At 40.5% G+C, this 24,542-nt stretch overlaps 2 protein-coding genes across 2 annotated transcripts; both read left to right on the top strand.

Annotated features, from left to right (window-relative positions):
* Positions 1-5,584: 5,584 nt before the first annotated feature.
* LOC145218146 (CD320 antigen-like) lies at positions 5,585-17,692 on the top strand. Its single transcript, XM_080085543.1, has 6 exons — positions 5,585-5,591; positions 6,004-6,132; positions 15,789-15,905; positions 16,342-16,455; positions 16,946-17,062; positions 17,553-17,692. Exons 1-6 carry the CDS (start codon positions 5,585-5,587, stop codon positions 17,690-17,692), a joined length of 624 nt encoding a protein of 207 aa, XP_079941669.1.
* Positions 17,693-17,802: 110 nt separating this feature from the next.
* On the top strand, positions 17,803-23,027 carry LOC145218147 (uncharacterized). The gene is made up of 11 exons (XM_080085544.1): positions 17,803-17,896; positions 18,039-18,149; positions 18,295-18,417; positions 18,830-18,869; positions 19,019-19,190; positions 21,143-21,312; positions 21,571-21,742; positions 21,798-21,865; positions 21,925-22,108; positions 22,334-22,439; positions 22,900-23,027. Exons 1-11 carry the CDS (start codon positions 17,803-17,805, stop codon positions 23,025-23,027), a joined length of 1,368 nt encoding a protein of 455 aa, XP_079941670.1.
* Positions 23,028-24,542: the final 1,515 nt, after the last annotated feature.

A 24,542-nucleotide genomic window follows, 5' to 3' on the forward strand; every position in this document is an offset into this window, starting at 1 on the left:
TTTTTCTGTTTTATAGCCAGCGAAGTATGTAAAGAATACAACAAGTGCAGATGCAGCCCAAACGCTTGCAAGTTCGCCCTTTCAAGAAGCAGTAAACAAACGGTTTCTTCTTGTTTCATTGTTATCATTCCAATGCAATACGAAAGATCGGTGGGGAATGTCCCGGCAAGTGCAACCCCGTTTTGCGTTTGGTTTGAGTTGTCACGAATTTGCGCCAGAAGGGCTTTTTCTGTAAGGAAACATGGAGAGAAACACAAACCTTTACCTGGCGTAATTTGTAACGGTTAATCCTGCTATGAGAAGTCGGTTAGTAAACTTATTGGCCACTTTGTTAAAAAGCGCAAATCAAATGTTATGTGATACGAACACAAGACACGGCCTAAGTTACTTGGACGAATACAAAGCTGCCTGAGTGCTTGTGTATATTATAGAGGTTTCAACAACCACAACGTTCGTTCTATGCGCTGGTTGTTTGCGCGGTTCTACAGGCCCCGTTCCAAGAAGCGATGCATGCGATGCGGAAATCGTAGCGCGCTCGGCAGCAATTAGTTGTTAGTCATCAGAGCTTACAAACCACCGATGTATTAACCAACGATTGTTACTGGTGATGCATGAGGTATCGTTAGTTGAAACACGTCGGCTAAGCATACAGTTTTCCCTGTATAAAATAAATGTTGATATACTTCGAAACTACCATATTTTTAATGCACAACAAATTCGTTGTCTTTACAAAACGCCACGTTATATTAAATATAATTTTAAGTTTTTGTTGTTGATACATTACACATATGTGATTTGTTGTGTTAAAAACGAGTTGCCTCCAAACAATAAACATATACGCTTTATTGAATGATTTTCAATTTTATGTAGAAAACAGAAATGCCCTGATCAACCCAATCAAGAGGATGTGTCTTTGAACGTTACCAATTTATCTCTGATAGAGAGGACAGCCGTACCTTAGCAAGTAAGTTTCACTAATCATTGGGTTATCTAAAACGCCGAGCTGGGATTAGAACCGCCAACCTTACGGTTGCAAGGTTGTTGCTCTAACCACTGGGTCACCCTAGTGGCCGAATTGAGTTAAGAATTACCAACCGTAATTACAAGGCGATTTAATTACGATTAAAAGTCGGTTTCACAAACTACTGGGACATCCTCAAGGGCAAACAGGGAAATGAATTACCAACCGTACCACCGGTATACCAATCTTACGATTACATGTGGGTTTTTTAAGTATGTAGTGTGCTGTAGTGATTCGTAAACCACTTTGAAGCATAATATGTGTGTGTGTCCATCCTTGTTTAAAGACACCTGATTAATTTAGTACGTTGTACAATATGAAGGTTTGTTTTTTTCACACCAGAGCATACGAACAGGTCGGCACATCAGGATTATGACTCAACAATCATCTGACGATTCCCGCGCGATTTCCGGGTTCTGTGTCTGCCGTCGTGTAACGCAGGAATGTATTAGAACAGCCACGTATTAGTTTGTATCTCCACAGTAAGGTGTGCCGTTTATTATATTGGGGATGCTGGTAGTTATTATTAGAGGTGTGTTCAGCAGAAACACGTAGATAGTGCGTTCATTTCTTTTAAAAAATTGTTAAAGTTAAACATGAACGCAGTTTGTTTTATATTGTATTATCATTTTTGAGAGTATTTGTGGTTATTTACTAGTTTTAATTTTCACCAGAAGTTTACAGGTCGTGTTGTACAAAATAAAAATATGATCTTATTCTACTTTAAGATTCTGGCCGTCTTTGCGATCTTCTTTATACAACCCGGTAAGACAGTTAACAATTTTCATGCCTAGTACAATTTGAACATTAAAATAATTGTAGAACTGTAACCAGTAATGCGTTATAATGGTGCGTATTCTAATGTAGGATACGGCAAGTTTTAGAAACCCGACTTGCCACTGTAATTATTACCCATAGACTTTTTTTTTAAGTTTTTATGTAAAAATCATAGAACTATGTGGAGATTTGAATCCCAACCATGTAGCTTTGTTCGTTGACAGGAACTGGCCAGTTCTGCCCAAAACATATGTTTGAGTGTCAAGATCGCAACTGTCTACCACAATACGAAAGATGTGATGGGTTTGAAGTCTGTTTTGGTGATGAAGTCAATTGCCATGGTGAGCTTGAAATCACCTTTCGTAAAGAATGTGTGTCCTTGGCCACCATTCTATTTTCATATTTTCCAGATTTAAGTTAATTTGATTTGTTTCTTCCTCACCTTATGACATCATAGTCTGTCACGCACGTTTATACACGAACGATATTTCACAAAGTGATACTTCAAAGTGAAATTCAATTGAATTGTTATTTCCAACAGGGAACTGCCCAGCTGACCAATACGAATGCCAATCTGGAAACTGTATTGATCTTTATAAGAAGTGCGACCGAAAACATGATTGTAATGACACTCTTAACAGCGAAGACGAATTCAACTGCATAAGTAAGTGATAAATTCGTCTATGTTTAATTAGGCAAAAAAGTAACAGAGAGTTTTTAGTCAACGCATGCCAAAGTAGGAATTGTTAATCTTTCACCTATTTCTCTGATTGCAGCAGGTTTTAGGTATTTTTATGTGGTTTACTTCCAGTTTTTAAAAAGTTAACAAATTCCCTTGTATTTCTAATTTGTTTGAGTTCTAGGTTACATCTAGAGATGAGCCATAATAAGTTGTTATGTCATGGGTTTTACTTTGCGAAATGTGTATAGAACATAGTGTTTAAAACCATTATTTTCATTGACCCTATACATTATTGGCATTTTATACTTCCAGATTCTAAAGGTTGCCGATATCATGAATTCCAATGTTTCCCTTCGATGGTATGCCGATTAAATTTGCGAAAGTGCGAGGCCAACATTTGCCCAGCTGGTGACGAAACACCCGTATGCGATGGTAAGATTTATATGGTTGGACGCTAGATGGTGCATGTTTGAGACGCTAGATTTGCTTTATATTCTTGTATGGATGTATTTCCAGCAATAAAGTATATTTTCTGTTCGAAGCAAAATATTACATAAGGGTTTCAAAGATTTTGCTGTTTCTGGCCAAAACTGATCCAAAACGCAAGCCTTATTGTACACTTTGTAGGCAGTGGTGCCTAATTACACGATAGATTTTTCCAGATATACAAAGTCGCATCAATTTAACTTTTTCCCTTCTTGCAGGAAACTGTGCAGCCGAAGAATTCCAATGTCAATCTGGAGCCTGTATTCCTCAAGCTTACCGCTGTGACCGAGTACCTGATTGTGGGGGTGGGGATGATGAGTGGGGATGTCTTCCACATGATTATATAATGGGCAAGTTCTGCTCCTAAAGTCCAAAAATCTCACATATAAATTTTAGCTTGTAACAGGCGCTGTGGTTGACTGCACGAAACTTGTTAAGAACCTGCATTAAGCTTGCAAAGTCGTGCATGTAACAAGCGCTATGGTTGACTGCACGAAGGTCGTTTGAAAACCCGTGAAGCGGCTCGTAGCGGGAAATATTTTCACTTGAAACGATTGGGTTGATTAACCACGCAAACACCTTCTGTTACAATCTAACAGCGGTATAACTCGGGCAATGGTTGTGGTGATTTACGATTTCCACGCGATCGTTGCGCGACTGCACAACACGGGTAGCGTGAGCACGGCTCAACTGGTGCAAGTTATAGTCGATGTGGGTGACTGCCTTCTGGTCTCCGATTGATTGAAATTCCTTTCATCTGGCCCCGAATATATTTCCAAAGGCCTCGCGCGTTGGTTGCCAGCGTTTCTCGGGCTCGTCCCAGTAAAAACACTAAGCCGAATCGAGGTTGATTTAAATACTCGTCTAGGGTAGGCTGGTATTCTGAAGACAGCTCTGCATAACTAGCGAGTATTGCATCTACATCCAGTAATTCAAAAACCGTTAAACCTGTATTGGATCTCTTAACTAAAACCTAACTAAATATTGTTTATGATTAATCTAAGCGCCACCGCTAGTGCCCAATTGTATTTCCTTTAGCCCCTATGAGCCGCTCGGGTTCCCGCGGGAATTCGCTCGTCGCAATCCCGCAGAATGACCGAGCGCTTGCCCGATCGGCTGTATGATCGCGTGCTAAACTCGGTCCTCTTATTTTTGATTGGTCCTATATCTGGTTATATATTTATTTGATACATTGATCTCAAGTTGGCGCAGTTAACCCAGGACACTATGTACATAAATCTTTACTGACCTGCGTCGCGAAGTTTTTTCTCGTTGGGAAACCCGCTCTAAGCTTGCAAAGTCGTGCATGTAACAAGCGCTGTGGTTGACTGCACGAAGCTCGTTGGGAAACCCGCTTTAAGCTTGCAAAGTCGCACGTGTAACAAGCGCTATGGTTGACTGCAAGAAGCTCGTTGGGAAACCCGCTTTAAGCTTGCAAAGTCGCACGTGTAACAAGCGCTATGGTTGATTGCAAGAAGCTCGTTGGGAAACCCGCTCTAAGCTTGCAAAGTCGTGTATGTAACAAACGCTCTGGTTGACAGCTCGAAGCTCGTTAGGGAACCCGCTTTAAGCTTGCAAAGTCGTGCATGTATCAAGCGCTATGGTTGACTACACGAAGCTCGTTAGCAACCCTGATTTATGCTTGCAAAATCGTGCATTTTACAGCAACCAGTAATTATTTTTTTTCACACAGATATGGATAACTGCACTGCACATCAATTTAGCTGCATTGGGGAGTGTACTGACATTTATCATGCCTGCAGTGAAATCGTGTGTCACCCTGTCAATTACCAAAGCACGTGTTATGGTAATTAACCTCTGATAGTTAATTAGATATGTTCAAATTAGAATCCCGTGAACGACAAAGGGCAATTTTCAGTTCTCGGACTGCCGCCTGATTGTCGAAAAATACCATAAAAAAAATGTTCAAATTAGAATATCAAATCCAATTTGGCCGTATATAACTACGTTTATGTGTGTTGTCATCGTTCAATTGTTTTCCGATTTTGACCACCAAAAAAAAAACAATCAACGATTTTGCGTTAATCGACAGTAAGCCATTTTACATGAGCGAGTCGAATCGAATCGTTGATGCGCGTTTTGTGACGTCACGTTTTCGATTCGCTAAAGCCTAAAATTACCTGGTTGCCGAACCGAATCGCATTCAAGGTTTTCAGCTTCGCGCAAAAAAGATGTGGTGGTTTCTGTAAAGTGACATATAAACATTAGGCCGGTTGATTGTTAATTACAAAGTATTTTCTCGACTGTTGGCCTATTCTTCCGAAAAAATCTAAATAAATTTGTTGGCAGCAGCTGTTTGCGTCTAGCTTAGACATACCAAATGTACAAATTTGTTTATTGTTAACTGTTAAACCCTCAGGAATAGTTGGAAGAAACATTCGAAATGTATAGATCACTCTGACTTCATTGTCCAATAGTAATAAGTGCTGATTTCTAAGTTGTACATACTAAAACTGTATTACATATCCAGGCCATACAGTAGCACATTAGAAAAGTCCTTCATATGACTGTACAAATCTATTAAATTTGTTTCATTACAGTCTCTTGTGGGTTATATGTATAAAAAAACTGACTGATTTATGTAACTTTGCACCAGTATGGAACGTTTGTTTAGCATTAACGTTAAATTTCCCCGTTATTTTCGGCACCAAATTAAACAAACTACATATGGTTTCAAGTTGACCCACTTGTTAGCAAAAGAGTTCTCCTAAGCGTATTGGCGCCTAAGCGTATTCAAACCACCTGTGCCGAGCACATCGACAATCGGAGAAGTCTAATACGCTTTGCTTTTTTTCTTTTTCGAAAACGAGAGAAAGGCGTATCGAATACGCTTAAACGCTCCATGTAAAAAGGCTTAGTAAGAAGCTTTTCCAAGTTTTTGAAGGTTTTAAATATCCCAAAAGAGAATGCAGTTGTGCACAGTTATAATCCTGTGACGTTAAACACCTGACAAACATAAAAATGTGCTGTTCTAGTGTTAGTCATCGGACGACTTCTGCACTTTTTTTCATCACAGGAGAATGTGGACCCGGTTTTCATCAATGCCGATCTGGTTACTGCCTTCCAGAACGATATGTATGCGACGGATTTCACGACTGTTATGACTTTGACGATGACGAAGTTAATTGTCCAGAGCCAGTTCCAGGTTTGTTGTCAATATTTTAACTCACAAGTGCACTGGCTTATGACAACAAAAATTAACAAAGTTGAAATTACAAGCAGTAATACATGTAAAGCTCACTAACCACTTTGCCATCCTAAAGACAATTCTGCTATCTCATGGGTCATCCTAGCCAAATGACAAGCAGGAATATGAATTACCAACCATACGACTGCAAGGTGGATACAATATCCACAGGGTCACCTTAGGGGACCGACTTGGGATTATAACAAACAAACTTGTAAGGCGGTTGCATTAAGCAGTAGGTCACCTTACCGACCAAATCTAATTTACAACCACCAACCTTACGAGTGCAAGACGGGTACACTAGCCACTGGGTCACCTTAGGGGCCGAATCGGGTTAAGAATTACCAACCTTACGATTACAAGACAGTTGCAATAACCACTGGGTCACCTTAAAAGTCAAGCTTAAATTACAATCACCAACCACACGATTACAAGGCGGTTGCAGTAATCACTGGGCCATCCTAAAGGATAAGCAAGGATATGAATTACTAACCCTACTATTGCAAGGCGATTGTACCAACTACTGAGTCTTCCTAAAGGGCAAGCAGGGATATGAATTACCAACCATACGATTGCAAGGCGGTTGCACTAACTACTGGTCCATCCTTGTAGGAAAGCAGGGATATGAATTACCAACCTTACCATTGCAAGGCAGTTCTACTATCCACTAAGCCAGGGCTAGGGAACCTTTTTGTTTATAAAGGTCACGTAACGTTTGATCGACACTCATTTAGGCGCATAGACTATTTCACAGGCCTGGTGTTTTAACTTTTTGCCTTACATGGTCGATCGTTTTGCTATTCCCTTGTGGAGTTGTAGGACATACAGCCCAAGCTAAATAAAATTCCTCCCTACATTTCCACCTTCACTTCAACATTCAGGATTTATTTAACCTAGAAACTGGCTTGTTTACAAATATCAATGATCTAAGAGCAGCTTGTGACGTCACAGACGATTTTAAGACATTCGATTATGCGCAAACAACCATTCTTTTGCCACTCCAGTAAGATTTTAGAACCTTGGGCTTAGTGCAGTAGTGCTACGAAAATCGATTTGTGTACCTCTATGGGACCATGGGCTCTTGTTTGAAAATCGCTGCCCTAGAACAAATTAAATAGAAGGTAAAAAAAACGTTTCTGTCTGGTTTTCAGCGCCTGCTGCAGTCTGTAATATCAACATCCTAAAAATGTATTCTGACCTTCAAGGCCGCATTTGGTGCCCTAAAAAGCCGCATGTGGCCTTTAGGCCGCAAGCTCCCCACCCCTGCACTAGGCCATCCTAAAGGCCAAGTAGGTATATGACTTACTAACCGTTTGATTGCAAGGTGAATAAAACATCAACTGGGTCACCTTAGGAGCCGAATTACGATTACAGGACGGTTGCAGTAAGCACTGCGTCATCCTAAAGGGCAAGTTGGTATATGAATTACCAACCGCGCGACTACAAGGTGGATACAACATCTACTGGGTCACCTTAGGGGCCGAACTTAAATTACAACCAGCCTTAGGATTGCAAGACGGGTGCACTAACCACTGGGTCATCTTGGGGGCCGAATTGAGTTAACAAATACCAACCATACGATAACAAGGTGGTTGCAATAACCACTGGGCCATCATTATAGGCAAGCAGGGATATGAATTACTAACCGTCCGATTGCAAGGTGGATGCAAAATTCACTGGGTCACCTCAGGGTGCGACTTGGGATTACAGCAAACATCTTTACGATTGTAAGGCGGTTGCACTAAGCACTGGATCACCTTCGGGGCCATACTTTAATTACAACCACCAACCTTGCGATTGTAAGACGGTTGCACTAAACACTGGGTTATTTTTAGGGGCCAAACTTACATTACAACCCCCAACCTTACGACTGCAAGACCGGTGGACCAACTACTGGGTTACCTCAGGGGCCGTATTGAGTTAAGAATTACCAACCTTACGATTACAAGACGGTTGCATTAAGCACTGCGTCATTCTAAAGGGCAAGTTGGCATCTAAATTACCAACCATACGACTGCAAGGTGGATACAACATCTACTGGGCAACCTTACGATTATAAGGGCATTGCACTAAGCACTGGATCATTGTAAAGGCCGAACTTGCATTACAACCACCAACCTTACGAGTGCAAGAGGGGTGCACTAATCACTGGGTCATATTAGGGGCCGTATTGGTTTAGAACAGGGGCGCGCAACTTCTCCAGTCGGCGGGCCGGATATGGGAAAATGAAGTACTTGGCGGGCCTGATTCCTGAATAGATATTTATTAATCGCGTATTTATCCAGTGATTTAAAACGGATTTTAGACCACCTAAACCAAATACATTCAAGAACATCACAAATACAATACAGTCCAAACAATCTAACTGATATAACATAAAATTATTCACCACAGCAAATGTAATGCATACACCACAGACTTAGATACTGCTCAAACACTAACTAGGCTACACGTGTGGAAACAAAGGAAACAGTGAAAGCAGGCCACACACAAGGTTGGCAGTTATGTCGTAACAATGGATGTATGGTGCAATGGTAACAACGGCGGGAAAGTTTTTTTGCTATTGGGGAGCGTTACTGACCGTTATAACTATAATTTGACGCAGTAAGCAAGTAGTGGGGGATTGCGGCAGACTGTGGCCGCGGGCCATATTATCATGTAAGACCTGAAACTGTCTGCGGGCCGCTCAAAATCCCGTCGCAGGCCGGATCCGGCCCGCGGGCCGTATGTTGCCCGCCCCTGGTTTAGAATTACCACATTACGATTACAAGGCGGTTGCAATAATCACTGGTCCATCCTAAAGGGCAAGCAGAGATATGAATTACCATCTGTATAGTTGCAAGGCGGTTGCACTAACTACTGGGCCATCCTCATAGGCAAACATGGATATGAATTATCAACCGTACGATTGTAAAGTGGCTGCAACAACTACTGGGCCATCCTAAAGGGCAAGTTGGGATATGAATTACCAACCATACAATTGCAAGGGTTGCACTAACCACTAGACCATTCAAAAAGGCATCCAGAGATATCAATTGCCAACCTCACGATTACAAGGCCTTTGCAATCACCACTGGGTCACTTTAGAGGTCGAGCTTAAAATAAAATCGCCAACCACACGATTGCAAGGCGGTTGCACTAACTACCGCACGATTACCAGGCGGTTGCAGTAATTACTGGCCCATCCTACAGGGCAATCAAAGATATGAATTACAGACCAAACGATTGCAAAACGGTTGCACTGAATACTGGATCACCTTAAAATTGAGCTTAAATTACAATCATTAGCCAACCGCACGATTGCAAGGCGGTGGCAGAAATCACAGGAACATCCTAAATGGCAAGCCGAGATATGAATTACCAACCGTACTACCGCAAGGCGGTTGCACTAACTACTGGGCCATCCTTATAAGCAATCAGGGATATGAGTTACAAACCGAACGGTTGCAAGGCGGTTGCACTACTACTGGGACATCCTTATGTAACCATACGATTGCAAGGCGGTTGCACTAACTACTGGGTTACCTTAGGGGCCGAATCGAGTTAAGAATTACCAACCTTACGATTACAAGGCCGTTGCAATAACCACTGGGTCACCCTAAAAGTCAAGCTTAAATTCCAATCACCAACCACACGAAAGGGCGAGCAGGAATATGATTTACAAACTGTATGATTGCAAGGCGATTGCTCTAACTACTGGGCCATACTTATAATCAAGCAAAGATATGAATTACCAACCTTACGATTCTAACGTGGTTGCACTAAGCACTGGGTCACCTTAGGGGCCATACTTGAATTACAACCACCAACCTCACGATTGCTAGGCCATTGCACTAAGAACTGGGTTATTTTACGTACCTAACATACAGTACATAACAACCACCAACCTTACGAGTGCAAAACGGGTGCACCAACCACTGGAACCATTGCCAACCATTGTAGGCAAGCAGTGATATGAATTACCAACCGTTAGATTGCAAGGCGGCTTATTATCCACTGGGTCACCCTAAAGTGCAAGCAGAGATATGATTTACCAAACGCACTATTGAAAGACAGTTGCACCAACTACTGGGCCATTCTTGTAGGCAAGCAGTGATATGAATTACCAACCGTACGATTACAATGCGGTTGCAATAACCATTGTGTCCCATTAAAGGCTGAGCTTAAATTACAATCACCAACCGCACGATTGCCAGGCGGTTGCAGTAATCACTAGGCCATAGTAAAGGGCAAGCAAGGATATGAATTACTAACCGTTTGATTGCAAGGTGAATAAAACATTAACTGGGTCACCTTAGGAGCCGAATTGAGTTAAGAATTACCAACCTTACGATTACAAGACGGTTGCAGTAACCACTGGGTCACTTTAAAGGTCCAGCTTAAATTATAATCACCAACCTCGCGATTGCAAGGCGGTTGCACTAACTAATGCGTCATTCATAGAAGCAAGCAGGGACATGAATTCTTAACCGTACGATTGCAAAACGGTTGCACTAACCACTGTACCATCCTAAAGGGCAAGCAGGGGTATGAATTTCTAACCGTCTGATTACAAGTTGGAAACAACAGCCACTGGGTCACCTTATGGGCCGACTTGGGATTACAGCAAACAGTATTAGGGTTGTAAGCCGGTTGCACTAAGCCAGTGGTTCCCAAACTGTAGGCCATGGCCCAGTACTAGGCCACCAAGACATTTTCAACGGGCCACAGAGCCATTTGAACAAATTCTACGGTTTTGTTATACTGTAGATATTATGCACTTTGGTTTGAAAAACATAATATTTGCAAAGAATTCCCAATCTAGTAGCCAAATTTCAGGAGCATGTATTTCATTAAAAAGAGATTGCAAAAAAACATTTCACCTGTTTTAGAGTTAAATTTTCAAAATTGTTTCTGCCCAAATTTTGCAGCACATGGTGAGACATGAATCGCTATTAAATAGACATTTGGGCCACAGACCTAAAAAGTTTGGGAACCCCTGCACTAAGCACTGGGTCACCTTGGAGGCCTTACTTAAATTACAACCACCTACCTTACGATTGTAAAGGGCATTGCCCCAAGCACTGGGTCATTTTAGGGGCCGAACTTACATTACAACCACCAACTTTACGAGTGCAAGACGGTTGCAATAACCACTGGGTCACCTTTAAGGTTGAGCTCAAATTACAACCACCAACCGCACCATAGGATGGCGGTTGTAGTAATCACTACGCTATCGTAATAGGCAAGCAGGGGTATGAATTACCAACCTTGCGATTACAAGGCGGTTACAATAACCACTGGGCCATCCTTATAGGCAAGCAGGGATATGATTTATTAATCGTCCGATTGCAAGGTGAACACAACATCCACCGGGTCACCTATGGGGCAGACTTGGGATTACAGCAAACAACCTTACGATTGTAAGGCGGTTTCACTAAGCACTGGATCCCCTTAGACGCCATACTTCAATTACAATCACCAACCTTGCGATTGTAAGACGGTTGCACTAAACACTGGGTTATTTTTAGGGGCCAAACTTACATTACAACCCCCAACCTTACGACTGCAAGACCGGTGGACCAACTACTGGGTTACCTCAGGGGCCGTATTGAGTTAAGAATTACCAACCTTACGATTACAAGACGGTTGCATTAAGCACTGCGTCATTCTAAAGGGCAAGTTGGCATCTAAATTACCAACCATACGACTGCAAGGTGGATACAACATCTACTGGGCAACCTTACGATTATAAGGGCATTGCACTAAGCACTGGATCATTGTAAAGGCCGAACTTACATTACAACCACCAACCTTACGAGTGCAAGAGGGGTGCACTAATCACTGGGTCATATTAGGGGCCGTATTGGTTTAGAACAGGGGCGCGCAACTTCTCCAGTCGGCGGGCCGGATATGGGAAAATGAAGTACTTGGCGGGCCTGATTCCTGAATAGATATTTATTAATCACGTATTTATCCAGTGATTTAAAACGGATTTTTGACCACCTAAACCAAATACATTCAACATCACAAATACAATACAGTCCAAACAATCTAACTGATATAACATAAAATTATTCACCACAGCAAATGTAATGCATACACCACAGACTTAGATACTGCTCAAACACTAACTAGGCTACACGTGTGGAAACAAAGGAAACAGTGAAAGCAGGCCACACACAAGGTTGGCAGTTATGTCGTAACAATGGATGTATGGAGCAATGGTAACAACGGCGGGAAAGTTTTTTTGCTATTGGGGAGCGTTACTGACCGTTATAACTATAATTTGACGCAGTAAGCAAGTAGTGGGGGATTGCGGCAGACTGTGGCCGCGGGCCATATTATCATGTAAGACCTGAAACTGTCTGCGGGCCGCTCAAAATCCCCGGGCCGTATGTTGCCCGCCCCTGGTTTAGAATTACCACATTACGATTACAAGGCGGTTGCAATAATCACTGGTCCATCCTAAAGGGCAAGCAGAGATATGAATTACCATCTGTATAGTTGCAAGGCGGTTGCACTAACTACTGGGCCATCCTCATAGGCAAACATGGATATGAATTATCAACCGTACGATTGTAAAGTGGCTGCAACAACTACTGGGCCATCCTAAAGGGCAAGTTGGGATATGAATTACCAACCATACAATTGCAAGGGTTGCACTAACCACTAGACCATTCAAAAAGGCATCCAGAGATATCAATTGCCAACCTCACGATTACAAGGCCTTTGCAATCACCACTGGGTCACTTTAGAGGTCGAGCTTAAAATAAAATCACCAACCACACGATTGCAAGGCGGTTGCACTAACTACCGCACGATTACCAGGCGGTTGCAGTAATTACTGGCCCATCCTACAGGGCAATCAAAGATATGAATTACAGACCAAACGATTGCAAAACGGTTGCACTGAATACTGGATCACCTTAAAATTGAGCTTAAATTACAATCATTAGCCAACCGCACGATTGCTAGGCCATTGCACTAAGAACTGGGTTATTTTACGTACCTAACATACAGTACATAACAACCACCAACCTTACGAGTGCAAAACGGGTGCACCAACCACTGGAACCATTGCCAACCATTGTAGGCAAGCAGTGATATGAATTACCAACCGTTAGATTGCAAGGCGGCTTATTATCCACTGGGTCACCCTAAAGTGCAAGCAGAGATATGATTTACCAAACGCACTATTGAAAGACAGTTGCACCAACTACTGGGCCATTCTTGTAGGCAAGCAGTGATATGAATTACCAACCGTACGATTACAATGCGGTTGCAATAACCATTGTGTCCCATTAAAGGCTGAGCTTAAATTACAATCACCAACCGCACGATTGCCAGGCGGTTGCAGTAATCACTAGGCCATAGTAAAAGGCAAGCAAGGAGGTGAATGAATAAATTGCAAGGTGAATAAAACATTAACTGGGTCACCTTAGGAGCCGAATTGAGTTAAGAATTACCAACCTTACGATTACAAGACGGTTGCAGTAACCACTGGGTCACTTTAAAGGTCCAGCTTAAATTATAATCACCAACCTCGCGATTGCAAGGCGGTTGCACTAACTAATGCGTCATTCATAGAAGCAAGCAGGGACATGAATTCTTAACCGTACGATTGCAAAACGGTTGCACTAACCACTGTACCATCCTAAAGGGCAAGCAGGGGTATGAATTTCTAACCGTCTGATTACAAGTTGGAAACAACAGCCACTGGGTCACCTTATGGGCCGACTTGGGATTACAGCAAACAGTATTAGGGTTGTAAGCCGGTTGCACTAAGCCAGTGGTTCCCAAACTGTAGGCCATGGCCCAGTACTAGGCCACCAAGACATTTTCAACGGGCCACAGAGCCATTTGAACAAATTCTACGGTTTTGTTATACTGTAGATATTATGCACTTTGGTTTGAAAAACATAATATTTGCAAAGAATTCCCAATCTAGTAGCCAAATTTCAGGAGCATGTATTTCATTAAAAAGAGATTGCAAAAAAACATTTCACCTGTTTTAGAGTTAAATTTTCAAAATTGTTTCTGCCCAAATTTTGCAGCACATGGTGAGACATGAATCGCTATTAAATAGACATTTGGGCCACAGACCTAAAAAGTTTGGGAACCCCTGCACTAAGCACTGGGTCACCTTGGAGGCCTTACTTAAATTACAACCACCTACCTTACGATTGTAAAGGGCATTGCCCCAAGCACTGGGTCATTTTAGGGGCCGAACTTACATTACAACCACCAACTTTACGAGTGCAAGACGGTTGCAATAACCACTGGGTCACCTTTAAGGTTGAGCTCAAATTACAACCACCAACCGCACCATAGGATGGCGGTTGTAGTAATCACTACGCTATCGTAATAGGCAAGCAGGGGTATGAATTACCAACCTTGCGATTACAAGGCGGTTACAATAACCACTGGGCCATCCTTATAGGCAAGCAGGGATATGATTTATTAATCGTCCGATTGCAAGGTGAACACAACATCCACCGGGTCACCTATGTGGCAGACTTGGGATTACAGCAAACAACCTTACGATTGTAAGGCGGTTTCACTAAGCACTGGATCCCCTTAGACGCCATACTTCAATTACAATCACCAACCTTGCGATTGTAAGACGGTTGCACTAAACACTGGGTTATTTTTAGGGGCCAAACTTACATTACAACCCCCAACCTTACGACTGCAAGACCGGTGGACCAACTACTGGGTTACCTCAGGGGCCGTATTGAGTTAAGAATTACCAACCTTACGATTACAAGACGGTTGCATTAAGCACTGCGTCATCCTAAAGGGCAAGTTGGTATCTAAATTACCAACCATACGACTGCAAGGTGGATACAACATCTACTGGGTCACCTTAAGAGCCGAATTGAGTTGAGAACCACCAACCGCGCGATTGTAAGGCGGTTGCACTAACCACTGGGCCATCCTAAATGGCAAGTTGGTATCTAAATTACCAACCGCGCGACTGCAAGGTGGGTACAACATCCACTTGGTCACTTTAGGGGGCGATTTGGGATTACAACAAAAAACTTTACGATTATAAGTCGGTTGTAATAAGCACTGGGCCACCTTAGGGGACAAAGTTAAATTACAACCAGCAACCTTAGGAGTGCAAGACGAGTGCACCAATCACAGGGTTCCGTATTTAAGAATTACCACATTACGATTACAAAGCGGTTGCACTAACTTCAAGGCCATCCTTATAGGCAAGCAGGGATATGAATTACCAACCGTACGATTGCAAGGCGGTTCTGCTAACCACTGGGCCACATTAGAGGCCCAATTGGAGGTAGAATTGCCAACTCTACTATTGCAAAGCTGTTGCAATAATCACTGGTCGCTATTGAGGCTGAATTGGGATTAGAGTTACCAACCGTATGATTTCAAGGCAATTGAAATAACCACTGGGCCATATTAGAGGCCGAACTGGAATTATAATTACCAACTGTACGATTTCTTGGCGATTGCAAAACGGTCACTCCAAGCATTATGTAACCGGTTTAGCAGGGAATGAAACCATAGTACGACTAAAGATTAAAACCGTCAAGAGTCCGTGCTTGACACGATAAAATTATAATAAATATTTCACAAAACAATTGCTAAACAATATTCATGAACAGTGATAGAAAGAGTTTGCCCGGAACAGAATTTTCAGTGTGGAGACCAGACTTGCCTTTCGCACTCTCTTAGATGTGACGGAAATGCCTTTTGTGACAATGATGAACTAAACTGCGACGGTCAGTAAGAATTTTTTTTTGCTTTTGATCACTGATGGTTGAATGTTGTTTTGGTGCATCGTTTGGAAGTTTGTGTGGATCTTTGGACATTTTTTTTTCAGTATTTTGTCGCAATCCCAAATCTTTCATTTTAAGACGTAATGATTTAATCGGATGATTATTTTAAATATTAATGCGGTTTGTGATCCAAAATGCAACACAATGGAATAATCAAATTACCAAAGTAAATAACTAAACTATTTAGAGACTTGATCTTAATCTAACGACATTATTGCATACAGCCTCATCCAGATAACATAATACTGGTTAATACTGGTACATTTGAAACTTCGGTTTTGATGCATAACAAACTGTGGCGCATGATTTTACCCTGCAGGTGTTGCCACCAGACAATACAAAAACTATTTTGTTTATTAAACTTTGATCTTTCTCGCAGGAAACTGCACAGCTGACGAATTTAAATGTCAATCTGGAGCTTGCATTCCTCTCCATATGAAATGTAACAGAAGGCAGGATTGTGCTCACAGTGCTGATGAGATTAACTGCACAAGTAACACACATTGATTTATAGCACCTTTCTCAATCGAGAGTTTAGTAGTGTAGGAAAACAGCACAAGACAGTTGGTCTATTTTATTGTGGCCAAAACCTTTTTTTGTCTGTTTGTATGAAATTATTACCTGTCTTAATGGATTAGTAACGTAACTTTAAGTGCTGCAAGTTTGCCATTTGCAGCTGGAGGGCCACGGACCCTGGGAGTTACTTAAGGGTCGAAAATAACGACGACAAAATCGGTTTGACAAGCAATTGAAAGTCTAAGATATAGGTCAAGGCAGTTAACGTTCCAAAGCGGGTTGCTCTACTAATTAACCAATAATATTCTTATGGAATGTAGTAGGTGGCAACAATAGAATAAGTGGAACATATTGGCAATAAATATAGCAAAGCTATTCTTCGAGTTTTTTATTGTTGGTAAAAGAGTTTGCACATATATATTTTGGACAAATCTGATGTTTACTTGACGTATATTATTTACTTATAGATACAGAGGGTTGCAGGTATCATGAATTTCAGTGTTTTCCTTCGATGGAATGCAAACCGAATAGGGCTATGTGTGATTCCGCTTGCCCAGCCGGTGACCAACAGCCCGTCTGCGGTGGTAAGTTTTCTATCAAGCGGATACTTCACTCTTTTTTGCACTTTTCACGTCAACACTCGGATTCATCACAAACTTGAGTGATTTCTGTTGCAAACGCCTCTGGTGGTAAAAAATATAGTTGTGAAACCCTAATTAATCCCCCCACGACCGAAGTCATCAACAATCATCTAACAAGCACGCTAAAGCGATTCAGTCTAAAATAATGTACAATATTAAATAAGTTTGAGTTGAGTTTATTTCGCTTGATGGAACAAATCATAGAAGCACAATTGCACGGAAACAATCACCAAGACGAAATAGCCGCGCAACGTTGAGATTCGGGTTTTTAAAACCTCAAATATAACAACACACAGTATTGTTGTTTGCTGATTATGTTTTAGTATCCAAATTTTATAACATTTCAACATGTGTTGAATATTGTCAACGAGACTAAATACCAATTTTGTTGTAAGTTTACATTTGAACTCCTAAAATTGATGCTGCGATTTAGGTCAATGCGAGCCCGATGAGTTTGAGTGCGACTCTGGAGCCTGCATTCCTGGATTCTACCGGTGTGATGGACAGAGTGATTGTGCAAGTGGAAACGATGAAAATGGATGCGAAGCAATACAAATGGGCGAGTTTTTGTAATCTCACGTCCAAATTTGACTGCACGAAGCTCGTTAGAAAACCCGTTTAACCGGTGCGATGATTGACTGCAAAAAAACTTTAATGTAACGTTAACTAAATACTGGTCAATCATGCGATCCTCTAGTTCTAGTCCGACATATGTAGCTCAGCACTGTGCCTGCGTAGCTCAGTTGGTAGAGCGCGAGTCCCGGAAAGACTTCTGTCGTAGGTTGGAGTCCCACCGCAGGCTAGATTTTTCTTGACTACGTTTTGCCATATGACAATGCTTGGTTGACCAACCGATTCGTTTTTGCGCTTTAAATTGGCCTGGCGTACCAGGATTTTGATGTATGGTTTTATGTTACAGGTTTCGACAACTGTCTTGTCAATCAGTTCAATTGTTCTGGACCATGTTATCTTTTATCTTATGCTTGCTTTTCGCTCAATTGTCACCCCGACTTCTCTGACGATTGCTTGGGTAACAAATTGTTCTTTCCTGTTTTATAATATGCCACTTTATATGATATATTGTGAGTACAAAGTTAACATGGTGATAGCCACTATTCTACTTTACAAAATTGTCCAACCCTTAGAAAAACCATAGCTACATGTTTTCATCACAGGACATTGTGGACCTGACGAGTATCAATGCCGATCTGGATTCTGTCTTCCACAACATTATGTCTGTGATGGTTTCCATGATTGCACGGATTTCGATGACGACGAAGCCAATTGTGATGCCCCAGGTTTGTTTTCACCCTTCTGCTGGATTCAAAGTTTAAGCCATGCAAAAACGAAATTGATTTAATTTGCCAACCAACCGATTGCAAGCCAATCGCACCAGCCACTGGGTCATTTTAGAGGCAAGCTGGGATTAGAACCACCAACCTTACGATTGCAAGGCTGTTACATTAACTACTGGGTGATCTTAGATGCCGGCTGAGATTACAACCACCAACTTTGTGATTGCAAGGCTGTTGCATCAACTAGGTCATCTCGGATGCCGGCTGAGATTACAACCACCAACTTTGTGATTGCAAGGCTGTTGCATCAACTAGGTCATCTCGGATGCCGACTTATTATTTGGTTATCTTAGATTGCGAGATTAGAATCGAGCCACCAACTTTACAAATGTTTTAATGTTTTCCGTTTTTTCAGTGATCACGACCAACTGCAGCACGACTGGAGTTTCGGCAAGGTTAGAAATTAAAATTTGTTTTGATTGTCTATAATCTGCCAATATATTTTGTCGCTACGAACAGATTTGAATATTGTGCAACAGATTTTCTTTGTCGTTGTTATCGTTTTGTTATATTTTCTTCCATTATCTTTTGCTTATTTCCGCAGCCTTCCAGGAAGTTTCGTCCGATCTTGGCTCCCCGGAGCCGGCGATCAGCTTGAAATGATCGGTGACGATTCGTCACCACTTGAAAATTGCTTTGCACTGAAGGACAACCAGACTGACGAGTATAACATGCATTTCCCGGCTGGAGTTGAACATTGTTCTGCAAACATTAATGTAAGATTCAAAGCCGGGGTGTCAAACTCGTGGGGTTCGGGGGCCACATTGCAGTTTGAAAATTATGCCGAGGGCCGCATATGATTTTGAATCTAGTTTTATACACTTAAACAACCATTTCGCTAGGACGACCGCATCCTTATTTCACCAACAGCCGCCAATTACCTTCTAGTTTTTGTTTTAAAATTGCAGATGTAAAGAAATAGGTTTATATCATATATAATATATATATACCATCTATTGACGCCCCAAAAGCCCAGATTAATTTTAAACTTGTTGCACTGCACAATGTGAATGTCAGTTTTCAATGTTTATTACGTCATATTCTATTGTGACGCTTTTGGTACCTGTTTTTTTTTGCATTGTTTGCACACAATCGGCCTAAAAATAGTCTGCTAAGCTGGTAATACTCTTTTCAGTAACACAAAATCTGCTTAGGGCAGTTTAAAAATCAAAAGTTTTGGCAAAGGAGTTTTAATTACTTCACGGCCCCCAGTACATGCATTTTAATGAGGCCGTATGGCCGCAGGTTGTACACCCTTGGCTTAAACTTTAACCCTTTGAGGGTTACTGGTACATATATGTACCACAACTTTGAAGCGTCGTAGAAAATTAATTTGTTGTTCGATCGACATAATTTTCACACAACCTCTCAATTTGGATTTAATGTTTATATTTCTATGATTTTTTTGCACTTGCCACCTTCAGATCAGCTGTTTTTGTGCCTTAAAGTAGTCAGTTTTCGGTCATTCTCAAGGGCATAGTTGTTTCACTTACTGGTGAGTATGCAAAAACATAAAAACAAGTGACTGATAACGTTTTTTATTGTTTGTGTGTTGGTTATCAATAATTAGTAGTTTTAAAAAATAAAACCCAAGTAAAAATGTAAAAATTTTGGACATACATGTTATGGTACATATATGTACCACTGTCCATTTGGGGAAAAAAGTCAAAATTTTCAGTTTTGTTGAAAAATGCTGTTGTTTGTTTTTTAAGTCCAATTAGAACTACAAAACAGCACATTTACGGTTTTTAGTATTTTATATCATGAAAAATAAGTTTCTGTGCTTGATTTTGTTGTATTTTAATTTTTTGTGACCTGTTACCATTTGCTATCTATGCCTTCTTCGTACAAAACTAGCATTTCCTTTTCATCTCTATATTTTTGTGAAGCTAAGTTTACTGAACTGAAATCCTACACCGGTAATGACAACAACTATTGTTGAAATACCTGCACCATTATTCTATATTTACAAGTTTTCTGGCATTTTTGTATGCTGTTGACTAGGTTTTGTTTGTTGTTTAGTATTTACTAATCAAATACATGGAATATAAGTATTTTTAGTAAACAGAGTTTACTTACAGTGATCCTTGAATGCAGTTTCTACTATAAAAATGGATTTGCACCAAAATTGAAAAAAAAAATTTTCCAAAAAAAATTCCCCCAAACGGTTGCTGGTACATATATGTACCATGCTCTAAAATAAACAAACTAAGAAATTACACAAATTTTTTGGGGGGAATACTTTTTTTGACCCATTTTAACTAAGATTTGTTGATTGAATTAAAAAAAGTGTGTCCCTCAAAGGGTTAAGGAACGGTTTAATTACTATCGTTTCTATTCATAACATATGAATTTGTATTTATAATTCAAATTTCTGTAATGTCTGTTTAAAAAATAGCTTTCACTTTAAAAAGTAAGAAAAATTAATTACAATTAGATAAAAATCTGACAAAATACTACAATTGTTGTTGAGTGTTCGTGGGCCGCATTGGAGGGCTTAGTGGGCCGCACCCCTGTTCTAAAGTACTGATCATATGTTTTTTTGAGATATATTCAAAAGTATTGTTAATCTGTCATACACCATAAGCGATAGAATGTGCTGTTTTTTCCATTTTTTTGTTATTGGCCGTGTTGATTCCGCCGTCGAGCTTTGTATTTTCTATTCCAGGAGAGCGAAACAGAAATTGTGGTAACATACAAAGTCTCGCTGGGTCTTCCTGCTGGCTCGTCGTCACAAATAATAACTCGCAACGGGGAATCGTCAGTCGTGGTGTTTCAATGCGCTTACAACCGTTCAGGAATAGCAACAATGGATCAACCTCTGTTGGCAATGATCAGGTTAAATAATTGTAAAATGCTACTGTATTTTCTTTTTATGCATGTGACGTATAATTGATTCCCGAGGCCGTTATGACGGACTCTAAAAACCTATGTGATTTGCAAATGAGTGTTCAGTTACGGCATGTGAGCATAAACGTTTTAAGGCAGATCCAATACACTAATATGTGCTTGTTTATATTTCAATAATAATACAGTAGTTAACAGCTGTCGTACAGTGACAAATTTTTGCAGTCCTGGTTTTATCTTCTTTTGCAGCCGCATTGAGGTGGATTTGGGCAAAACATCGTCATCATTCACTATGGAAATGGCTCGTTACACCTCGGATAGTTTTACTACAATTGAAACTGAACAAATGATAACAATTGGATCCCCTGTTTACATTGGTGTTAACATCGATGTGGAAGCTGACGCCAACTTGGTTTTGCAGGTATAATGTCACATAAACACTTTCTTGCCAACTGTTTTATCACTTTGATCTTTAGGGAATTGTTTGTGTTCTGACGGACAGTGAGAATCTAACTGAAACTATTTATCCTGTTGTCATCGAAGGGTGAGCGCTTGTAATTCACGGTGAGGAAAGTTCCACTTTAACATTTATCGTTTTGACAGTTGTGCCGCGCCTGATCCTCTTGATGCGGACGGAAATGTCATCTACAATGTGACCGACACTCGCAAGTTTGATTTCTCTTTCTTGGGATTCAGCTGGTTTGGTGTACGAGACTCGTACCAGGAGATATGGCTTTTCTGCAAAATTAATATCTGCGAACCATCGGAAGGCAACGACTGCAAAATAGTATGAAGTTTGTTTTTTCGGATAGTTTTGTGAATTTCACTAAAACCACTTACTTTTATAACCTCAGTGCATCCTGCTATACTGCTTTACTAACATTGTTACAAAGGCCATGTTGTAACATACACAATTTAATTGCAGAAGAGTGATTAAAATTGTCATTCCTCGCAATTAATGCCACTTCAAATATCCATTTTTACAACTACATTTAAACCTTTGTTTGATTAGGACTGTCCACCTTCCATACCCGATCTTCCAGTCAAAAGATCAATCATAGACGAAACAAGAGACACAACAAAGAAAATTTCTCTCGGACCTTTTGTCCTTGCACCTGGTAAGAACTTTTAAATCTTTTGCTGATTGTTCAACCTAAACGCATATTAGCAACAAAAGGGAAAACATGGCGCAAAAAAAGCGAAAAATGGGCTGCAACACGGTTTAGCAGTTTTGTGTTGTTACCGCACATGATGTGTGTATAACACTTGCACCTGGTAAAAACTTTTAAATATTTTGCTGATTGTTCAACCTAACCGCATATTAGCAACAAAAGTGAAAAAAATGGCCCGAAAAACACTTGAAAAACAAGCGAAAATATGAGCTGCAACACGTTTTAGCAGTTTTGTGTTGTTACAGCACAGGATGTGTGAAACACAAGAGAAGTAAAAAGCCAAGGCATTTACTTCCAACAAATGCTTAAGAAACTTTCAAAGTATTATTCATTGATTATCAGGCCCTTTTCAGAAGTATATTCAGCTGAAACACAATTAAAGAGGTTCTTCAAATTTTGTATTTAGTTCATTCTCCAACTCTGATGGAGGTCTCTCTCATCTCGAATCTCTGCCTGATGATATTGATCATTCTCATTCTCACTGTTGTCGTGGTGATGAAGAAGAAGAACGCTGGGAAGAAGATTGAGATTTAAACCGAAAAGGGGAAATAATAATGTGATGATGACACAAAAGACTTACTATACAGATTGCAATTGATTATCGTGTGGTTGTGCCAATATAAAATAACCCACTTCATTTTGCCTGTTCATAACAGTGGTTTGGGATAGATAGTGACTTGTTGGACATCCTAGAGGCCGAGCTAGAATCGGAACCACCAACCCGATGATAGCAAGCAGTTACAATTACCACTGGGCAATCTTAAGACAAAGCTTGGATTAGAACCACCAATCTTACGATTGCAAGACAATTGTACTTACCACTAGGCCAACAATGAATGCAGTATTTTGTATATTTGATTAGTGAAGACAGATCCGTCGGTCACCACTCTGGTACAAAGGCTGATTCATGCAGTCTGCTATGACATTGCACTTATACCAAAATTGAAACTTTTGTGTTTTCTTGTCAAGAGGTATGGGCCATATCCCAAACTTTGTTCAGCAATTTGAAATAATAGCGCAGCTTGTTTTTGACAGGCCTATCTGTGACGGCTTTCGGAAGTAATGCTCACCTTTCCAAAGCATAACACTTAACCAACAAAGCATGAAATTTGTAAATCATTTACTTCTAGTCAGTACAGCTTAACAGTTATACGTTTTTGGGGCTTGTGGGTGAACCGGTGGGTCATTCGGACAAAAACAATATGTGTTCCCTTCAGAAGGGGGTCCATAATAAGCTGCAAACATTGGCACTTTGAAATAAAAAGTTTACAAGAATAACTACCTGGATAAACTGCTGCACTTTTTATAACAAACACACTAATTTACAAAAAAATACACCCTTACCTAAAGATTCGACAAACAGCATTTGACCCAAACCTGAATGCAAGAGTTTTTTTGCCACTATATGCTTGAGTATTTCTATGTTTTATTGCTTTTCAGTTTTCAAGCAGATTGTGACCTCCTTAAAGCTTCACTGATGTTGAAAAATAATCAAATTTGGTAATTGGACTCATTTCCATAGATAATAGGATAAAAAATTTTGAACATTACATGGCATTAGCAGTTAAACACATAACATTATTTCAATAAAATCATTTCCATTAGAAAACACCAGGGAGTCGAACCGGAACTGATGTTTGTTATTTACTGAGCAAAAAAGCAAGGGCCAGTATACTTGTGTAAAACATTAGTACGTTTCGACAAGTGCTATTGTCATCATCTTAATTAAAAGCAACAGAGAGCACTCAACTAGGTGTCGCACAAAGGTAAAAAAAGGCGACACGAAGTAAAAGGTAAAAGCAATTAAAAAAAGATAAAACAAAACGCACGATTAAAGGTTGCAAACGGGTGACACGACCGCTAGATATTAAACAAGTAGTGTGGTGTTGATTCCTGATCTTGTTTTTTACTGTTCCTTACTCATATGTTATAGGACGAATTGGGATGCTCTCGCATGTGTGGTATCGACACGACAGGTGTAGCTTACTGTTATTGCCCTCAGGGTTACTTTTTCATGAATGATGGGAAGACTTGCCTTGGTAGGACACT

This window comes from Phallusia mammillata, chromosome 3, assembly GCF_965637545.1.
Source record: "Phallusia mammillata chromosome 3, kaPhaMamm4.hap1.1, whole genome shotgun sequence".
NCBI lineage: Eukaryota > Metazoa > Chordata > Ascidiacea > Phlebobranchia > Ascidiidae > Phallusia > Phallusia mammillata.